General features: G+C 35.9%; 1 protein-coding gene across 5 annotated transcripts in view; it reads right to left on the minus strand.

Moving 5' to 3' along the window:
• SBF2 (SET binding factor 2) overlaps nucleotides 1-21823 on the minus strand; it is a 258678-nt gene that overhangs the window by 43152 nt on the left and 193703 nt on the right. For all 5 annotated transcript variants that reach the window (XM_027737242.2, XM_027737251.2, XM_027737269.2 and 2 more), the window contains exons 18-26: nucleotides 13494-13664; nucleotides 11940-12202; nucleotides 10528-10700; nucleotides 10195-10268; nucleotides 9617-9812; nucleotides 8325-8452; nucleotides 5910-6085; nucleotides 4852-4997; nucleotides 861-1059 (exon numbers count right to left, since the gene is read on the minus strand). In XM_027737242.2, the coding sequence (XP_027593043.1) occupies nucleotides 861-1059; nucleotides 4852-4997; nucleotides 5910-6085; nucleotides 8325-8452; nucleotides 9617-9812; nucleotides 10195-10268; nucleotides 10528-10700; nucleotides 11940-12202; nucleotides 13494-13664 (1526 nt within the window). The remainder of the gene's footprint in view (nucleotides 1-860; nucleotides 1060-4851; nucleotides 4998-5909; nucleotides 6086-8324; nucleotides 8453-9616; nucleotides 9813-10194; nucleotides 10269-10527; nucleotides 10701-11939; nucleotides 12203-13493; nucleotides 13665-21823) is intronic.

The raw sequence follows: 21823 nt of genomic DNA on the forward strand, positions 1-21823 counted from the left end.
AGAAGAAGCTGAGACATAGGGAACAGTTACTGCTTACTAAACAGCTTTGTTTCTCTATAATATACACTGTTCCTGTAAATTCAATTCTTTAATATTTGCTGAACTGCAGTCAGACGAAATAAATGTACGTGACATTTACAGTCAAGCTTCTTAAAATGCAGTAACCAAACTAATATAGCAGTAGATTAGTATTTATATCCTGAGATTTTTAATCTGCTCGGATATTAATTACCTTTTAAAAAAGCGCCCTCTAGAATATTAAAACCCAGTGGTTTTAGGGGAGGAAAGAGTTGTCTGCATAATGTTCAATGCGTAATGAAAATGCAGAGATTTAATGCTTTCATCTGAGTTGTACTCAGTGGTGATTAAACAAAAACAGTACTTTAGATAAGTCATAAAACAAGAAAGGATCTAGTATTTTTCTTCTGCGTCCTTCTTCCACGAAGAATTGGTGATTCCATTGTCCATAATGAAAGCAATGACTAGTCAAAACTGGCTTTAGAGAATGCAAATGTCTTTTGATATGACTCATGCAGATATGCTTTTGTATTAAAAAGAATGTTTGTGGGCCATGGTAGTAAACTACATCAGCTTTCACAACAAAAAGAGGAGTTAGTGACATTCATGTGCTAAAACAGAGTTATGTGACTTTCAGTACATGACAAACTTCGAAAGTAGATACTTTCATGAATTTAATTTTAACATGTATTTTTTAATTTGAAGAAAATATTTATTTATAATTCTTTCTGAGGCTTGCTTTTTGTTTAGGAACAGAAGAGACTTCAAATGCAAATATATTTATGCAAATATACATATACGTGCCTCTACTTTCAATTCCTTAACTGTGTTGGTAAACTCACCTCCTGCAAAGTGAATACATCCTGTTCAGTGCAGTTATTCTTAAGTATTCTGTTTTTGAGCGAGAAGAGTTACTGCTGATGGTCCCCAGTCCCAAACGCTGGTAGTCTCTGAAACAGGCTTTTTCTACTAATTGCTCCATTGTTGATTTTTCTGATGCTTTCAGGGTCCCGCCTGTGTGCATTTCGCTGTCGTCTGAAACTAAATCAAAAATCTTTAGGAGTCTGCGACTGGGGAGGTCAGCAGGTACACAAAAAACAGTGCTACTTTCTTCTAAACAATATATTATTCTGTCTTTCAGTGACAAGTGGCAAGAACTAAGACACACAAACCACAGTTTATAAAATTCATAAACAATAAAATAGTATCTTAGGAAACCTGACTATATTGCACAGTTACCTCCAGCACTTGTGGCTGGCATGGCTGACATCTCTCTTGCTAAAATCTTGGGAAAAGTCATCTCACATATTCATTTGAACCAAAGACAGATAATATTTTTTTGCAAATTTACAAATTCTTTACGAATTCTTTACAAATTCATTACACATTCAAGATAAAAATGGACCACGCAATTCTGTTATTTTTAAACTATCTTCAAAAGAGGTATGATCTCTTAAAGGCTTGGTTCAACTTAAAAAATGTTTCAGTGTTCTAATTTCACAACAGATGACTGTTGGTTTCTTAATGTCTCTGTTTCAGTGTCAAACAGCAGCTTTCTTCAGCCGTGCACATCAGCTGCACTTCTCAAAGCAGAAAAACCTTCAACTATGAGAGATAAAAAACTATGTCACAAGTTCAAACTACTCTGAAATTCAAGTCAAGCAAGGTCTTCGTACAAAACCTGCCACCTGCCTGTTAGTGACACTTCTCAGCTATTTCCAAATGCTTCTGAAAGCAGATTTACTGCTCACAGCACGTATCAGTTACTTGCTACCACCTCAGGCATTGAGATATGTGCGTATGAGAAGTATTTCTTCAAGAATGATGCCCTGGAAAGTACATAAGGATTTAAATTTAAAACAATACTTTATAACACTGGAAATTAAAATTATTAAAAAAATAAAATTATGATATAATTAAAATTTTACTGGCAGAATTTACAGTAGTACCTATACGATTTTTTTTTTCTGTGCATCTTAGCATAAAAGCTGAATGAGTCATGTTTTTTGCCCTTTCAGCTCATCAAACAAAATCAAAAATTCTCTATTTGATCTGAATAACAGAGTTTAATACTGTGGATATCTCCTCTTTTTCCTGTGTTTTCATATTTGTCATGGTAAGAAAGAAGTCACACAACATTTAAAGTATAAAGTGTACTAATGAGAAACAAAATTAAATCAGTTTTCGAAATAATTTTATTTTTTGTCATACAGAAACTTGGTATTTAACAGATTTCAATGGAAAACCATAACTGACTCAGGTAAGATGAGGTTGCACTTTTTAAAATACTTTTTTCTAAATGTACTTTTCTCTCATGAAAGGAGGTATACTGGTGATCAGCATTTGCAAAACACTTTCCTGTGCATAAAAAGCTAGAGATAAGAGCTCATATCAATGTTCTTAACCTGGAGAGACAACACAATATCTTCAACTTGATTTATTTGATTTTGAAAAGACGAGGGATAAACCCTCTATTTTACTGTTCTTGAGATGTGACTATTTGCAAAAGCAGGTTTTGCAGTCTCTTGTTTTATTGAACACACTAGTATGATCACCTATAGGAAACAGAATTTATTAGTGATTTAGAGATTATAAACTCTGAAAATAAAATGATGAGGAGGAATTGGAGGGAAGTTAGGTGTTCACTGGCAACAAATAATAACTACAGTGTCCAGTTTTGGAAATCACATTGTAAGTTACATGTGGACTAGTTTAAGAAGTCTGAGAAAAGAGCATTGAAGATGATCATAAGCCTATCAAGACTAATAAACAAAGAACTGAAAAAAAGAACTGTGGGTATTTAATATCCAGAAAAGAACAGAGAAACATTACAATAGGCTATAAATACATTAAACTGCAATCAGAATGAAGGAATTCATCTCTTCTATATGTATACAGAGGCAGAGTAAGAAACGAAGGCATCAAATTGCAGCAAGATGATGTTTAGTCCTGAATATCAGAAAGTTTTTCTCCAGCATTAAGGATGGTTGTATGATCTGCCTAGAGTTGTGAAACCTTCGTCTTTGAAAGCTTCTAAGAAAAAGTTAGGTAAACACCTACAAGGAACAGTTGATGTATGTTGATCTTGCCCTGGGGCAGAGAGATGGACTAGTTGACCTCTTGAAGTTCCTTCCAACCCCATCTTTAACATTTCTTTTTTAAGACAAATGCATCACCTGCTGCAGATAGTTCCTGTTTGACTCATTGTTGGTAAAGCTGCATAATTTCCCATACTTCAGTTTTTGAGACTTGCAAACAAGTCAAAAACAAAGTCAAAAATACAGCAGTCAAAATAAAAGAAATTGCAGTGATTACTTCCTATGGCTATTTGTACTCTGTCTGAAGCAAAGAGCCACCACTGTTGTCAGCTGACTATACCTGATGTGCTAGTGCTGCATGGAGAGAAAAGCAAACTGTTAGCCCTTGGTCACCTTACACATTCCCAGCCAAAACATCTGTAGAACAGCAGGCCTGAAGACTCACCATAACTTATATTTTATATTTCTGTTAGGGGAGGAAAAAAGTGACTATTCACTAATGTTTATATAACACCTGGGTTCATGGAAGAACACAGTTGTTTTGTGTATCAGCAATGCAAAACCTTAAAATTTCTTCATCATCAAGGGCAGTATGTCTACACAGGTATGACTGTGCTTTGTGTCTCTGGGTGAAGGACACAAAATCACCCCCAAATCACCCAAGTACAGCCTGCAGAATTGCTTCTGATCCAAAGAATCTGCAACATCAGAATACGTGCTAACTCAGCCCTTAAGGAAAATGCTGGAAATTCAATTAAGAAAGTAATTTTTCAGCACTGTAAAGACATTCTGTATTTTCTAAATCTTATTTTCTGCCTTTTTCTCACCACTTTATCTGGAATGAAAGAAGAGAATCAATATTTGTCAGCTCAACTGCAATGGCTTTCTTCCATTTTGGAGAGATCAGAGACAGTGCTTTAGTCCTGCTTTGGACAACTTTCACGCATCTGCTCATATGTCACATAAGTTGCCTTGCTCAATGACCAAATATTCAAAAAGAAAATTTGGCTTGTTTGATGTTTTGAAGAAAGTATCAGTGTTTGATAAACACTTAATTATCTGAGATGCTTATGTTTTTTTAAAAAGAAAGAATGGTATGACAAAACACCACCTGTTTATGTACAGGAGAATCTGGTTCCCTCTAGTGGTTTATTATAAATTAGCAGTGGTCCATCCAGATAAGGATATATTGACAGCAGCACATGGAAAGAATAGAACATTTTTGGAGAAAGTCAAACTCCATCACACAAACAGGACAAAGTGCCCAAATCCCCTTCTACCTTCTGCCCCAAATCCTTCCACCCAAAATTTTGGAAAGTGCTATATTCAGTAGTAATGACTTCTGCTGCTTTCAGAAATCATTTGTCAGTTCCACATCCACAAAAGCCTCCAATAATGTTTGCTCATTCTTGCATCTCACCAGTTACTGCTTTCTCATTGTAGACTAATTGCAGATGCTTAAAGATAAATGGAGGTTACAGCATGCTTCTGTGCTTTTTCATCTATGCTAGTATGATGTAAAAAAAATGATCTAAAAGATACTATATTTAAATAGTTTGATAATAAAAAATAATCTCATACTTCACCATACCACTGAATTAAGTCAACTTCCTCTTCTGCCTCGCCATGGCAAAAGAAAACACTCACTAAATGTACAGATTTGAAACCCTTCTCTTTCCTGCCTAGGAAGACTCTTCGATTTCATTTTGAAAACATTTCTTATTCAACAGACTGGAAAGGAAGCATAATAGGATAGAGTTATTAACCAACATGGAAAAAAATATTTTACTATTACCAGAGATATCATCATCTTCATTCCAGCCCGGGCGATTCCCTCTTTCTTCCACGATTGTGCCTGTCTTCTTCTTTAATAAATACTGGCGTCCAATTGTCATCTTCCCGGCACGCTTTGCTCCTTTCACAATGCTTTTTGAGAAGGTACTATAAATTCAAAGCAAGAAGAATATTTAGAAAGATGCATATGATTCTCCCTAATAGCATTTACAGATTTCTATGATGAACACAAATAAAATGTATTTGATAATTTTTCACTTAATACGAAGTCAGTAATTATAAACTTCAGAAAAATTACTTCCTATATTAATTTTTAAACACAAATTTTATTACTTTGAGATAAATTTGTGTCTATAATGTCTAATGGCAATGAATAAGCAGATATCATCTTTCTTTAGGTATTTTTATTTTGCTAGCAATGTGATAAATCTAGAAAGTTGACAAAGTAAAGGCAGGAAAGACAGAAATTACCTTAAACTTTTAGGATTTCATGACTACCTTGGGATTCTACTTTTCTGTGTCAACAATGCAATAATCAACAGAGAATCACAGGAGCTATCACTCTGGAATAGACTAATGATGCTGCTGGTCCAGTAAAATTAATGTATAATATAAAACTTAAAAGTAGACCTAAAGCTCAAACTCTAAATTAAAAACCACTAAAGCAAATGCACAGGGTAAAATGAATTCTAATCCAGATTAGGTTGTTAACCTACAATACACTATGAATCTTGTTTCCATGTTGGCACAGGTTGCACAGCTCAAGATGCTACTTATATTTTCAAAATATAAGTATGTTTCAAAATGTAATAAGGTGCCTGTCCAAACCTACTGCATCAAGAAATTTAGATAAATAATACAATTTCCATATCAAGTAAACATCTGTATCATACTAATCTACCTCTTGTTCAGGAAATATAAAGAGATGCAGAATAGCAATCACTTATTTTGACATTTCTGAAAAGTGATCTACATTTGTGCAAAGCCCTCAGACTGTTCAATGTGTTTGACTAATACGAAACAAGAACATCAGCAATGAAAGAAGAAGAAAGTCTATACCGGAATGAAGTGTTCTTTTCTTTCTGTTTTGGTAAAATTATCTGTGGTGCTGTTTGCCCAGCTGCGAATGCAAAAGTGCTGAAGATGGACTGGGGGTAACGGAACTTCATTAACTGTTTCTTAAATATTTCCACCACTTCGGGACTTACTTCTTCATCAAATGCTACTTTAATTAACTGCATATTAAAGACATGACATGTTAGAAACTGGAAAAAAAAAATAAATTACAGAATTACGGAAATTAAAAGATTCTAAAATTCATTAGCAAAATTTTCATACTTATGCAGTATTACGCCAATCAGAAAATACAAATATATTTACATACATCTTATTTATTTTGAGGGATATTACAAATTTTAATAATTTTTTATTTACATTTTAAATTTATGCCCTAATACTAAGGTATTTTCACTAAGAAGCATCTGGAATTCTCATAATATCAAACACAAAATATTTTGGTAAATCCACATAGTAGTGCTGGCACTAAGATGTCTGCAACAGTTCAAATACTGGTCACATGGGACAGCTTAGCTTGGAAATATTCTCCCAGCTCTGCCCCTATACTGGGAACTAAGGTTGGTAATGCACTTCAAAGACTCTCACCAAGGCAATGATTTCAGCATTCATATGTCATAACCATTATATTTCTATTACTTAGACAGTCCAATTTTTGCCTCACCTTGCAAACTATAGAAGACTGCTCATAACAAAAATGTGATCATGAAATCTGGTCCTTAAAAAGGAAATAGCCTTGTGCTATTCAATGCTGATCCCTCCACTTGACTAAAAACGCTTTTTTGAAAAGTTTGGGGAGAAAAGGAAATCCCATCCAATCATCCTCATCCAAAAGGAAGACAGTCAACAATTCAGGGAAAAAGAAAAAGAGACAGAAAGTACGGAATCCATAAAAAGGCCCAAAAGAACTTCAAGAATGTGGAAAAAGCAAACAAAGAAATATCCTAGAGCTTTACTTTCGAGCGCATACCTAGACCCCTTTTGAATGTCTTTTGCTTGCCATCTAGAAGGTGGATTTCATCCTTGCTTTTCTAATTCTACTTGTTTTGTAAATACTTTCCAAATGACTAATAACTTTGTTGTTCTAGGACCTCCTTGAAAGGAGCTCTTCACTCTTTCGGGGTAATGCTGATCTGAAGTTTTAAAGAGATTAAATAGCATAACTGTGCACAAAACCATCTGAAAAATCATTAGTAATAAACAAAGAGGAGGGGCTATTTCATACTGCACTGAACTCTGGTTGTTACATAGGGTATGGAGAGTAAACTGTTTGCTGATTGTTTTTGTTCTCCTAACCTAATACAAAACTATGCTAAACAAAAGCAAAGATGATGTTTGACCTGAATCCAGCACTAAAAACACTGTGTCTGTATTTATCACATTGTTGAAGCATGCTAACTATTCTGGTAAAAAGATTCCTGGAAAATAAGAGTCCTCTCACAAGTCCATAAGAACAATGCTTTTTTTGCTTATTTTACTCCCTTGTATTCCTAATCTTATGCTCTTGAAGAGGATATTGAAGGATGATTAGCTAAATAATGTTGGTTACTGTAAGGAATTAGTAAAATGCTGATGATCTAGGTTGTTATGTTTTCAAATGTTAAGAGTTATTGTTCTCAATGAAAATATACTTCTGCAGTCAGTCAACCCAACAAAGTATTTCATATCTTAAGTACTTCATTCTACTTTCAGTCCATGATATAAAATTCTTTGCTTTCAACTTTCAATCTCTTATGGTTTCACCACAGTTAATATCACTATCAAAGGGAAGAATTCAGGGAAGACTTCAGGATTCCTAATTCTTAGAAGTCCATCTCTGTCAATTGCCCTGCAGTACATGCTTCTGTTGAACACACCAAGGGGGATCCTACAGATGGAAAAATTCCAGGATCTGTGCCAGTCATGTAGAGACTCACTGGTTCTGGCCAATGGTGGCTACTCTGAAGATACCTGGAAGTGCAGCTTCCATGTGCAATATACCATGACTTTCTGTCATGGATTTTAACAGAAAGCTGGTAAAGTGTCAAGTGCCGATAAGAAAGCAATATTTATAGCTTTTCCATATTCATTCCATGTAGCTGGAAGAGAGAGAATGCATGTTTCCATTGGTCTGCCTAGGCCTCTACTTACATGAAGATATTTTGGATCCAAAGCAGCCCCTTACTGGATCCAAAACAGACAGGTGAGGAAAGCAGTGAAAGAAATCCAACGTGAAAATGGTAACCCTCTGTAAATATCAACTGGGTCAAGAAAGGCCAGGGTTTCTAGGAGGACTGCATTCTCTGTCGACTTTGCAGGGCAGAAAATTGGACTCTTCACAAACAGCAGGACAAATAGCTGCTCGTAAGTGTATTGAGCTGACTGTGCAGTCACATAAATTTTTCAAAAACTTCCTTTTACCTGAAAGGTAGCTGAACTGATCTGCAGCCCTTCCTGCATACTCTGCTGCAGTTGGTTCTGGATACTGATCTTCTTCTCCTTCGTAACAGATGCAATAGGAAAGCTCCGGATCACTGTCTGCTCTCCAACTGAGGACCACAACACACAGACACTTGTTAGATCACAGAGTCAGATCTGCTTCAGTCACATTGTCATTTGAATAGACAGGAATGAGTAAGTACAAAGCAACATGAACATAATGGGAGAGAATAAATTTCAGGCAAAATACCTGAAAAGGTGGTTAATTTCTAAAGCATTATTTGTAATGTGAATTTCTGCTTAATTTCAGCTGGGATAATTAGAAAAATAGTCTCCTTCCTTCTTAGTCTTTCTACACGATGGAAGTGCACCTCCAAAATCTGGGTTGGTAGGGGGTAAAGAAACAATTTCAAGCTTATTTGAATTTCATGTTGCATCATACAACTTATAAACAAGAAATGGTATACACTGATATCTTTACATATGATCACAAACTTTCCACAATAAATTTATACTTTTGAATGGCAATCTGCTCAGAAATGGCAGATGTCAAAACATGAAAATTTATCATTTAGAAGAGCTATTTCCATTACACATTAAAAAAATACTGCATTTACAAGCAATAATTTTAGGTAGACTACTAACACAGGAATATTTTTTCTTTAACTTGCTTCCAATGTCTGAAAAAAAATTTTATGGAAACCTAAGAGTAGTGGAAGCTGCAGATCTCACATGGATTTTATGTTCTCTCTTAGTGGTGAAGATTACAAACACTGCTGTGCAAAGCAGCAATATTAAACCAAACTTACAGGTGAAACAGAGATATAAAGATACCAAGCATTTTGTCCATTCTAAAGTCTATGAAAATTACTAAAGTATGATCAGGAATGTTCCTGTTTTCTGTCTCCAATTTTAGGTAGTCCATAAAAGCCCATGGTGCCATGTGACAGCTACTGAAGTTTCCTTTAAGCCATGTATATATGATTTTATATTACATAAATGACTGAAGACAGAACTCTAAATATCTACCAATACACAGGAATAAACAAACCTTTAGCATCTGAAGAAGTAAGCTGCAGTTAAGTGCAAAATCAAAATCAGTCATATTCAGTGATAAAAGCTTGTATTAAGAGATTATTTTTATGTAACAAACATGAAAAATTATACTGTGAGGTATGTGCATTTTGATGTTGATACTTGAATAGGTGGACAGGCCAGCTCAAAATCCTGCCTATCCTGAAGGATCACAATTATAACTGTTTGGATTTTCTTACCCAGCTGATCATGAGGAGTGCCTTTAAATATAATTCTGTAAGTGGTAAGGAACAAAGCTCCTTCAGCAGGGAGGATATGAGGACCTCCAAGCAGTCCTCCTGTAGCTTCCTCTCTGCCATCAGGATCCAGCAGCACACGGAGACCTTCACAAACAAATTCCTCTCCTGGCAGTAAAGTTGGTCGTAGAATTTTGGGCTGATGAAAATAAATGAAATGTGTAAGTGTAATGGCAATATCAATGTCATACCTCAGTCTAGTTACAATATTTGGTTTTAAAAGCTTCAAAACAAAATTATTATGAGACTGAGTCCAAAGAAGGGAGATGGAGTTTGGACTCAACTAAGAGAAATGGGTCTCAAAAAGCAGTGGGCATGCAATGGCTTGTTTATGATCAGAGGTTTGGCTCTAGTAGTTTCATATTTCATGAGACCAAAGCCAAGCACTTTATTTATCACTGCTGGAAATTTTCTTCTAATGTTTTGATGTTTCCTCCTAACATTATGAGAGGAAAAAAAGATTACTAAATTGCATGATTCTAATACTTGTAAGGAATACAAATATGTTTCATAATACTTGCCTTCTGTATTGGTGGAAGCCGCCTACTCTCACGATGGACAGCCTCCAGAGTCTCTATGTGCATTGCTACAATGCCTGGAAAGCAGTAATACCATAAGTGAAGTCTCACACAACGTGAAAAAGAAAGCTGTAATCTAATTAAAACTCTTGATACTCTGAGATTCTTAAATTTAAACATCAAGGGAATGATTATCTAAAATTCAACAGCAATTACAGCCTGGAAAAGAAATCTAACCTTCTGATACAACTGAAAGTAACTGAAACTAAAAAGTGCATTTGTCTCACTAGGAAAAAAAAAAAAGAGTACAAACCACCTTTTTGTCACAATTCCTACCTGGTATCATGCAATGCAGCCCCTTGATGTGATCCTGGGTAACTCCACTTTCTGTGCAGACCTTGTCAATAAATCTGGTGATGAAGCGCACAACTGCATTGGCAACGTCGTTGTTCTCCGAGTCCTCAAATCCACTCTCAGTGTCATAACTCTCTGCAACACTGCCTGCAATACTACAGGCATAAATAAAAGCAATGTCAAGTGTGAAAAATTCAGCTGTTCATGTACATATGATACCTGGCTAGACAAAGACAAGCTGTGGGGTTTTTCCTCTAGTTACAATTCACAAACCTTGCTAAAAGTGTATGGTGGTACCACAGGTACATTGTACCTGCATTAACACTGTCAAAACTCCAAGGATGATGACAGAGGAGCTTTCCCTTCATGAGCCCAGTGCAGAGAGGCCCACAAGAGAAAACAGCTTTTTTGAAGTGAGCTCTATGTCTTCTCTTCATAAAGTCAAGTACAGTATTTACAACCCATGGTAAAAAAATATTCAGTTATACAGAAAAATATACATTAAATGCATATTTTGGTTGCAGAGCAAAGGAATCAAAATCTAAAAAGACCTAAGAAAAGTTTTTTTGTGCATCAGATAAGCGAGTAAGTCAGTGGTAGATGCACTTTGAACATCTAAAAATGCCTCCCATAATATTAAGGGCCAGATTCATAGATTGCAACATACACCACAACCACATACAACTCACAGGCATACTGAGCATGCCTGAGATTAGAGGTGTTTAGTCAGAAGAAATCAGTAACAGCATGGGGAGTTTTGTCCTGATAGCCTTTTACTTGATATCAGGGTTTTCACACGGTGTTCTATGATTTTATCAGGTGGGAATTTTGTACAGATTAGTGATAATAAGACAACAAACAGAGAGGGAGGAAGGTTTGCTATGAAATGTTCTGGATTTGCATGCTAGGAAACATAACTGATGTTATACTCCTCCTGCTTCCTTAGTAATTTAACCTTTGCCATTGTGGTTTAGCCCTCTTGCTTTTTGTGGCCTCAATGCCTTTCCTCCTTGCAGCTGTTGCACAGAAATTGTGATTTTATGGATACTATACAAATGGTTTCTTGATTTTAGGTTCATACACAGGGTTTTTTTCAAGTTACATAAAAACTAACAGAGTGGTTTTCAGGCTGTTGTTTTCTTTCTCACCATACCCTGTGTTTGTCTTCAACAGCCATACAACTTTTATGTTCCTTTAAATGGTGGTAAATTACTCTAGATTAAGTTCTGTTATTCAAGAGGAATGATATCGGACTTCTGCTCTCCTTAACTAATGAACTTGAAAAGAAGTGAAGGAACTGAAACAATCTGGTATTTAGAATAAGCCCTAAAAGGTAAGACCACTTTGCAAACCGTGCAAAACCTGACTGATGAGCACTGACCTCGCAGACCCACCTGTTTGTGACAATGCTGTTGCTTCCGCTCTCCCAGTCACCAGTGGCTGAAGTTCTCAGCAGCTTGTTCTTACTCGTGTCCAGTGGTACCAGCAGATAGACCATGAGGTTGGCAAAATGAATTGCCTGACTGAAAACTGTGCTTTCCTCATTCTGGACTAGCTCCTGCTGTGTCTGTTTATTAAGAGTTGGCCACAATCGCAGCTGCTCGGCAGCCAGGTCCATTGCTGTCTTATCCTGGTCTGGGCTTGCAGAATTCTTCTCCTAGAACACATACAGAAAGAAATATAAAGACACAGAAGAAATAATAAAGCTATAAGTTAAAGAACATTGTTTAGTCAAAACTTCATTAAATTAATTTCTTAATAAAACTCTTCAGTTATTTAAATGACACAGTCATTTAAAAAGAAAAAGCAAATAACTACACTCAGTAGGGTCTAAGGAGAGTTATGATTATGGGAAATGAGCTTTGAAAGTGGTTTACTGAAATACACAAGTAGCACAATGTAGACAGATCTAAATAACATAATTTCTTTTGAGATCTTTTCTGTGTCATACAATGTTCCTTGTTTCTTCAGAGTGGTTTACTGACTTTAATATAGCTCCCCTCCTGAGCTTATCCACTTAGCTCACATATGAACAAGCATAAATCAGATTGAGAAACAACATGCAGCTCATTGCCTGATTCAGGAGATATTCTCCAAATTCCTAGGATGCTCAGGTGAGAGAAGCTTGTCTGTAAATAGTTTCCAGACCAGCTGAAACATTCATGTTTTAATATGTTGGAGTCCAATTCTAGCATTAGCTTGAAGCAAACTAGGTAGATGGCACACAATCAAACTACAATAAAGGAATCTGGCAGCCGATATTAGTGACCTAATGCCTGATGTTAAATTAATTAAAGACTAGAAACCTTGCAAATGCTTTTTCCATACTAAGTTGAGCTAATTTTCCATATAAACATATGTGAGGGTTTAAAGGAGATGCTTCCCTGTAAGTGCTACTGTTCTTCACATCTTTCTTTACATAGTGACAGATTGGAGGAGGTTCCCTGTACACAAACCCATGGTCCTTTTCTCTTTATCCCTGAAATGTCTTTGCAGTTCTTCATTCTGACTACGTTTCTGGGAACAGCTCTGTCTGTTTTCCTTCCTCTCTTTACAACACTGTATACTTCAGGTAGCATAGACTTTTCAGTCACATAGTTGATACTGATATTTTCATAAAAGAAGAGAGATTTCTATGTATATGTGCTCCTTAAAAAAACTCCATAATCTAATCTTAGCATGCTGCAAGGCATCTTCATTATACTACTCTCAGAAAAAATATACACATTAGAGCGTGGAAAATTCTACAAAAGGTCCTTGTTTGAAAAATCGTAAATGCAACATCAGATTATAATGCTTTGCAAATAAATGTACATTTTTATTGTTTCTCGTGTTATTGTATGCTATGTAATACAGGGAGAATGAAAGAAAAATACACAGAATAACTTCGCTCTCTGTAACTCAGGAGACAATTAAAATGTGAATAAAAATACTACTTTAACATTTACCTTTTGTTTTAACTGTACTGCATGGTTGTCATCTTTGGCTGTAAGGTAAAGGGCACGAACTTGATTTTGCACGTTGCTGTAAAAGGTTGTTTCCCAAAACTGCTGGTTAGTCCAGATAGGATGATCTTGTACACAGGTGTAAGCAAACTGACTAACGCCAGGTGCTAATTTCTGAAAGTAAAAAATGTGCAAAGTTAACAAATAAGTCCTATTTTTTCATTTCTTTCAAAGGCTATGACTTGAGTACTGAAATATAAACACATATTTTTTTATATATACATATATATACACACATATACATAAAATTAGTTGTATAGACTGAAATATGCCACCAAGTTCTTCCAAAAAACCTCATTTGTTGCAACAGCAGAAGATTAGATAAATTGTTATCTTCAGTGTTATTTACTGTACTCTATGACCCAAATCCAGCTTCTGAAAGTGTGCTAAATTGGGTATGTTCTTTGAAGTCACAAGGGTCTGGATCACTGTAAGGTCTCAAACAAACCCAGGATTGTTACAGCATTAGTCATTTTGAATGAACCATTTTTTTCAAGTAGATCTATTTATTTAGGTTGCACTAGTCTCCCAGTGAGTTGTTTAATGTTCTTGATAACAACATACAATGAAAGGAAATTTATTTCAATGATCTGAATCATGAAGAATGAAATCCTTTATCATATATTCTTACTTTTTGAAAAGAAGGCGGCCACAAAAAAAAAAATCTGTGTTGTATACTGCATGTAGCAAAGAAGGAGGTAATCTAAATAGCTGCTTTGATTATTTCTGCAGCAGAACTGAAGAATAAAGTATATTACTGGGTGCTCCATTTAACGAATTTCACTCACAATACTACCCATACCTGAAATACACACTGTATCTAGAACTTAAATTTCATTTTGGTGATTATGTTGTAAACCACTTTCCTGGAGAGCATGACTACTACTCAATTTAATATTTGTAATGGTACAAGTGTTCACAACAGCCAGTACACATAAAACTCTCTTAGCAGGCACTTGGGCATCCAAATGGAAGGCTAGGAAATTACAACTGAAAATTTTAGAGTCTGGTTTACAGATTTCTGGTTTTGCAATTCTTCAAACCGTGTTTTCCACACTATGCTCTTCCAAGTACATCACGAACTAAAAGTCCTGATCATGTGCCATGTATTCATTCCTTATCAAAGGACCTTATTCCAAGGTCCTTTCAAATTATATGTTGAGAAAATGCTATGTGACATGCTAATAAAATTTACCCAATCAAAATACCTCCTTGTGATTGACCATCAAAAAGTGAGCAAAAAATTGTTTATTTAATCATGCAGAATATCATCAAAATTTTTTGGTAAACTGTTACAAAATCTAAACATGTAGAAGATTCAAATTATACTAAATGTGATTTTGTTTATTCAACACAGATTGAAAGAGAAGATAGATGGTTTGTTTAACAGATGTCCAAGTTTCAGTTGTGGTGATGTTTTATGGCAGCTCACAGGAAACAATAACTGATCACACATTAACAGCTCCCACACCTGATCCAGCTGTTAAATCACAGAACAGGTCTGCACAAACATTACAGATCTTTGTAGTGACTGCTGAACATCCCTTAAAAAAACCTAAGGCATACAAAATATACACTAACTCTTTCATATTTTTATATATAAAAATATATAAATATTATACAATTATCTTACTATATATAAGATATATAATTTTATATATATACAAAATACACTATGTCAAGCCTATTAATTAGCAGGACAACTAACTGTACATGAAAATGAGTCTTCTAATACTAAAAAAAAATAAGAAAATGTTACAAAATATAAAGGAGGACTACCTCTTTCCTCCTCTAAAGTCACCTCCTTTACAGCAATCTTACTTCTGTAAGAGCAGGACACGTTGTGCATCTTTCACTGTTTGAAGATGTGTATAATGGTAGCTCAAAATGGTCTCATTGGTTCAGCTATGCTAATTACCACAGGCCCCACAGAAGGGATTTGGCCCAATCATTCACCTAATTAAAAATCCAGATGCACAAAAACCTGTGTTACAGAGGAATGGGGATGATGGGTAAATCGTGGAATATAAATATGGACAACATGTCTTGAAAGCCATATCATGACTTTGATTTATTCTTTGGTTTTTTTTCACCAGCAGTAATTCCCAGTCACAACAGATCTGCAAAAAGGGAATACGATGTGTCAGGAAGAGGGGAAAGGAAAAAAAGGGGAAAAGGGAAGAAAAGGGGGAAATGAAAAAGGAGAAGGGAGAAAGAAAGGGGAAAGGAAAAGGAAAACAACCTGTTCAAGCCCAGCTAGCTGGTAGTTAGCTCATGCCAATCTGTGTAGTAAATGCCACACAAAGGAGTGAATTGACTATCAACCTCTCCTGTTGCCTTCAATGTCTCGGCAAATCAGGCAATTGTGTAAACTAGGTGAAGAGGGGGTGATCTTTGACACAAACCCAAAAGAAAGTTCAAGCTCATAACTCTGGGTCCACAGCAACAGTGTTGCAGATATAAAAATGAAATAAATGATTTTCACACAGGGACAAACATGACAGGAAAGCTAAGGGGTTTTTAGATACTCTTCCTGTGCTCATAATTTAAAACCATGAACAGCCATTTCAATAGATAATTTTTAAACAATGGAGATTTATGTTCAAATGTAACAACATAAATCAACGCTGACAATAAGTCCTAGACAAACTAAAACCACTTTGTTTAAGGAAGGATGAAAAAACCACATCAAAAAGCTCAGCGATCATAAATGTTATCCTTCTCATCACCTGCATGTGTTGAAACAAATGGCAAAACCTGATATTGGCCAGAGCACAGAATCAAAATCAGGACTTTTAGTTCCTGGCTCTGCCAGTTATTTTGGGCAAAATCACTTTGGATTCTCTTTTTTCAGTCAGTTTGTCTGCAAAAGAGGAATATGAATACCAGCCTCAAGAAGTACACTGTTGTTCCACGGACTAAAAATACTCTTGGTACAAATATAAGCATTCCATAAAGCTTGCAATGTCTATATTCTCTACTCTGGGAGTGCTTAGTCAGCCCACTTGACTAGAATAGAAGCTAATCTAACACATCAAAAGGACCCCAACGTTTACTGTTGTATTCAAAACAATCTGCTCAGAATTTTTCCAATTGAATTAAAACAGTAATTCAGTGTTTTCCATCAAGCAATACTACACATATAAAACATATATTCACCCAGTTTTCCATAGGACAGCTAAACTACACTGCTATTTATGCTCTTCCTTTCTGTCCTGATAATTCAGTTCTGCCAGACAGAATGAACGTAGGAGGCAGCAAAAGAATTTCCTACTTGTAAGGGAGGATTTAGGGACTGACAGCTTAAAAAGGACCCCAGAAGAAAATTATAAAAGTAGTTCTGAACTGCTGAAGTCCTTTTCTGACAGCTTAAAAGAGCATTGAGGTGTAAACTGTAATAAACAAAAGGAAATTGGTTAACTTCTGCAAAGGACATTGAATACTTCCAATGGACTAACAGAACTTAAAAAACTCCAAACGGCTCCCTCACAAATTATGTATGAAACAGATGTTACCCATATCAAAAGAATGAATTACATTCTACAGTTTCTGAAACACAATGTAGATTTGGGACTTGCTACATGTGGCTATAATACAGGCAACTTCTTGAATTCAGGAATTATCTTTTCATTATTTCCACCTGAGGGGTACTGGATAACACTCGCCTAGAATTTTTTCCCTGCTTCCCTACATTGGATCCTTCTGATTCTGACAATGATACTCCTGGCTCAGTAAAAAACGTGCACCAACTGTAAGACTCCCAAACTTACTGTGAGGTGCAGGCCCTCAAAGAGCTTCTCTATGACATTATATTATCTAGATTGCTTGTTTCTGACAAAGTATGTGTTGTGCTGATCACTTATCAGTTACCATCCTTTACACCATAGAAGCTTAAAGAACAAAGCAAGTTTGTTCTAGTAAAACAAAGGATGCAGTTATTGACTGTAAAGTTGGAAAAAGATTTTCAAAACAAAAAGAATAAAAACCAGAATATAAATATACCTGAGACTGCTCTTTTATCACACAATTTTGCTGCATGCCTCTTAGCTATGGAAATGAAGAGGCAAACTCAACAGGACTCTTTTCTAGAGAAATCCCATTTATTTCAGAAATAAAGTAGATTTCTGTCTCCATCTTACAGCCCAAGTTATTGGTTTGGGTGTATTTGGTGAGAAAAGGAAGGAAAAGAAGCGAGGAGGAGGTTGCTGCTGAATGCAAAAAATAGCTTCCTCCTCAGCTCCTTGAGGAATCACCGGCTGTGGGTTATCCCTTTGACCTCTGTGAGAAAACTATTGTGACACCTTTGCATACCAAAGGAGATCACAGCACTTCCCCTCCTGTATTGGTTAAGGCTATCCCTGGAAGCCTGCAAATGTAAGCTTATGGGTCATCCAGGACATAGTGCATTGCTAATTTAAAGGGTCACTCCCTATCCAGGAGCTGTTTTATACAGACATTCAGTCAAATACCACCTGTTGCATATCATGAATTGGCACCACTTTCTGTAGGCAACACGCTGCCCCTGCCCAAGACAGTGTAAATGAAGTTTTGCATGTGAACACATTCTATGAGCCAGTCTTGCATTCAGATCTATGTTGTGCCCACACAGACATCTGGTAAGTCCAAAAAGGCTTCAAAGTTGTCCCACAGGATCAGCCTACATCTATTGACCTTATCTATATATTACTTACAGACAACACTGCATCACACTGTACATATACCACAGAATCATAGAATGCTTTGGGTTGGAAGAGACCCTAAAGATCATCTAGTTCCAACCCTCTTGCCATGGACAGGGACACCTCCCACCAGACCAGGTTGCTCAGAGCCCCATCCAGCCTGGCCTTGAGCACTTCCAGGGATGGGGCATCCACAACTTCTCTGGGCAACCTCCTCCAGTCTCATCACCCCTACAACAAACAACTAATTCTTAATATCTATTCCAAAATCTATCCTCTTTCACTTTAAAGCCGTTACATGCACATACTCAAACAAGTGTAAGTGTATATGTTTCCAAGTCTGACTGTGTGCTGCATAGATAACATCTGCCAAAAAATGCAACTCAACGAATGGTTTTCCCATTTGGTGTAAAGCATAAAATTATACCCTACGTATTGTACACACAAATGTGGAGAAAGATCATAAAAGCATAAAGTAAGAATTGTGAAGCTTCCGTTAATTTTTTTTAAAGTTTTGATTTTTACTGTTTAAGAAAAAAAAAAGTGAAATACTAAATCAAACTTAGTTTCCAACCCAAAAATCCCAGCAAAAAAAAAAAAAGAAAACAATTTGCCACCTCTTCTACCTTCAGAAAGCCACCAAACCAGACAGGACCCAAGATCGATTTCTATTTTAAAATAAAGTTAGTTGCAAAACAGTTCATTACACTGTTTATCTATTATTATTTCACCACGAAAAATAAAAGGAAGGTCAATTCACTAATAATTCAGTGCTACCAAATCACAGACAGGTACATTAAACCAGCAGAGGGCAATAGAATTCTAGAATTTTGCAAAAATGGGATGTAATTCTGGATGGAGGTTTATTTACTGCATACATTTTCTGGCAAAAGTCACTTAAACATCTAATTACTCATGGTCTCTAACCCTAGATTCCTGAAGTTCATGTAATTACTTAAAGCCATGCAGAATATCTCACATTTCTATATAGATGTATCAAGATAGACAGATGTATGCTAACAGAAAGTTCCATGTTACATTAAATAATGTGCATAATAAGAAACCTCTTTCTCCTAAAAGATACCAAAGATATTTTAAAAGTTCCGTTACACACAGAAGGAAAGGAAATTAAAATCATCTAGAATGAAGTATATTCAGATCCCACAAAAAAAAAGAGAGAGAAGACATCTTCATACCACAACTTTACAATTCTAAATATGGTTAGGTTCCAAGAAGGGGATAAGAAATAGTTTGATTGTTTTCCCCAGTATACAGTACAATAAAGTTTTGGGGTTTTTTTAATGTAATTTCATTATAGACTTTTCCATTACACTATTCACCACTGTTTAAATTCATTAGTTAAGTTATAGATTTCACAAATTCTCAGTTGCAGTGTTGAATCCATCTGAGGAATATTTTAAATAGTGACACAGCTATTTTGAAAATCTTCTAAAATGTCATTGTATTCCTTTGGCATCAGGTGGCTCAGCAGTGAGCATGTGCACTTGTGACTGCATTGGAATGATGGTATTGGAGTAACAAAGCTGTTACCCAGGCCTGTGCTCAGAACCAAATAAACCCTGTAAATCTCACAAGTTTATGGTTTTTTATTTATATTCAGATAGTGGTTCTTAGAATTATTGGTGACCTGATATGTAAGCCCAGCTAAATAGAGCATCTAAGTAATCCCCCAAAGTATTTCTTTAATTACTATTTTCCTTCTCCTATGGCAGCTTTCTCTGTCTTCAGTGGTAGAATTCTCTCTGAAGTTCTCTTGATATACAGGATTCCCCTATCTGAAGAAACTACTAAAACAATAGTCCTCAAGTAGCCCTCAAGAACAGGGTGAGCAAATTAGAAATATGTAAGAGTACAATACAAAATATAAATTGCAAATTAATAAAATTAGAACAGTTGTAGATCTCACCTTGGCAAGTCATATTATATATACTACATGGTTCAGAAGGTGAAAGAGAGAGGATGGGCAAAATGGAGAATATTATGGAGAATTCTGCAAGTAAGGAGAAGAAAACTGAACTTACTGCACTCTGAGCTAAGTCATTTGGGAGATTTGAAGATCTAGTCTGACCAACAGGCAAAGAAAATGGATGTGGGGGTGCTGAATGCAAGTGCCTTACAGAGCAGGGTACTGTGAGGAACAATTCTGCCAAATGATAAGATCCAGTTATGGCATGTGCAGTGCATGAGGAAGAGGAGAGCTGCACATCTACCCAATAAATTCTTATTGTCAGAGTGCTACGAACTAATGACAAAGAGCTGATATGGTATTCAGAAAGCCAGTAACAAATCAGAGGAAGCAAAGAAGATCCTACCAAGAATTTCAACTGGAGGTACTATCATAAAGGATGTAGAAGCAGCAAATGCATAAAAGGACAAAAACAAGAGTAGGAGATACAAACTGCAATTATGGGCTTGAATCACTGGGATGATAATGTGTAAGGAAAAAGTGTAAGACAGGAAAGCATTTGTGACAGCTCAATTCTCTGGTCACATCCAGTTCAAACTGTTGATGAGTTATCTAGGATGGCAACACAGAAATTCACAAAAAGCAGGCAATATACACAAATATATCAGCAACTTCTCTCCCTTGCCATCTGTAAGCATTTGCTCTCTCTTGGAAATGTAAAATAATGCTGCTCAGATCACGACAGATAATAATGCTACAGATCATGACAGATAATAATGCTACAATGAAACTGAAACATATGGAAAATGCATGGGACTCTGTTACTTCATTTACATTCCTACAGTTTAAGGTCAGAAGTTTTACCAAAAATTTTAATTAAACCACCAGAAATTCTTTCACGGTGAAAATTCTAAGTGAATCAGAATTTCTGTAACACTGTAATCCCTCCTAGAAGTAACAACGTAAAGAGATGGGCTATAAGTAAATTAAAATTGTTACAGTTAAACCAGAGTTCCGTATCATGGCTAGAAAATGAGCTCAAGTGAAATCAGGGATAGTCACAAATGATGTGATCCAATAACAGCGGAAATACAACAGGAAGGTTTCTGTTTATTCTAGGAGATAGTGGATCAGTTCCTCAGTTACAGAACTAAGCATTTACTATAAAATTTGTCATTACATCTTATTTTAATTGTTTGGGGCTTTTTTCCTGCCCAAGCACTTCCTCCCACAAACCACGAAGGAAAGGAATTACAGATTGCAAAGTTCTCTTCCATGTTTCCCATGATGTTATCATTCTGGGAAAGCCAGCGTCTTCAACAGAGCAAAGCTACTACAGTAATTGATTTCCAAAATTCCTTGTAGAGAAACATGTTAAAAAAATCCTCTAGTTAGTCTCTCCTACTAATATGCCATATATTGTCATATTATACTTCCCTGTTTAACTTCCAGGTTTGATTTCCCCGCCACACCCCCCCCTAAAAATAGCTAGGCAAGTGGGATATTCTCTACCTGCACAGACATAAGACCTGTTCTACTGAATATATTATGTATGCATTCAAAAGCAAAGTGTACAAATTAAAAGATGACATTTCAGCATCTATGTTTGCAAGTGATACTGTAAAAGCACTCAGTCAGAGCTAATAAGAATCCTCAGATTCCTATTT

Source organism: Pipra filicauda, unplaced genomic scaffold (genome assembly GCF_003945595.2).
Source record: "Pipra filicauda isolate LSUMZ 115617 unplaced genomic scaffold, ASM394559v2 scaffold26_size5592650_pilon, whole genome shotgun sequence".
Lineage (NCBI taxonomy): Eukaryota > Metazoa > Chordata > Aves > Passeriformes > Pipridae > Pipra > Pipra filicauda.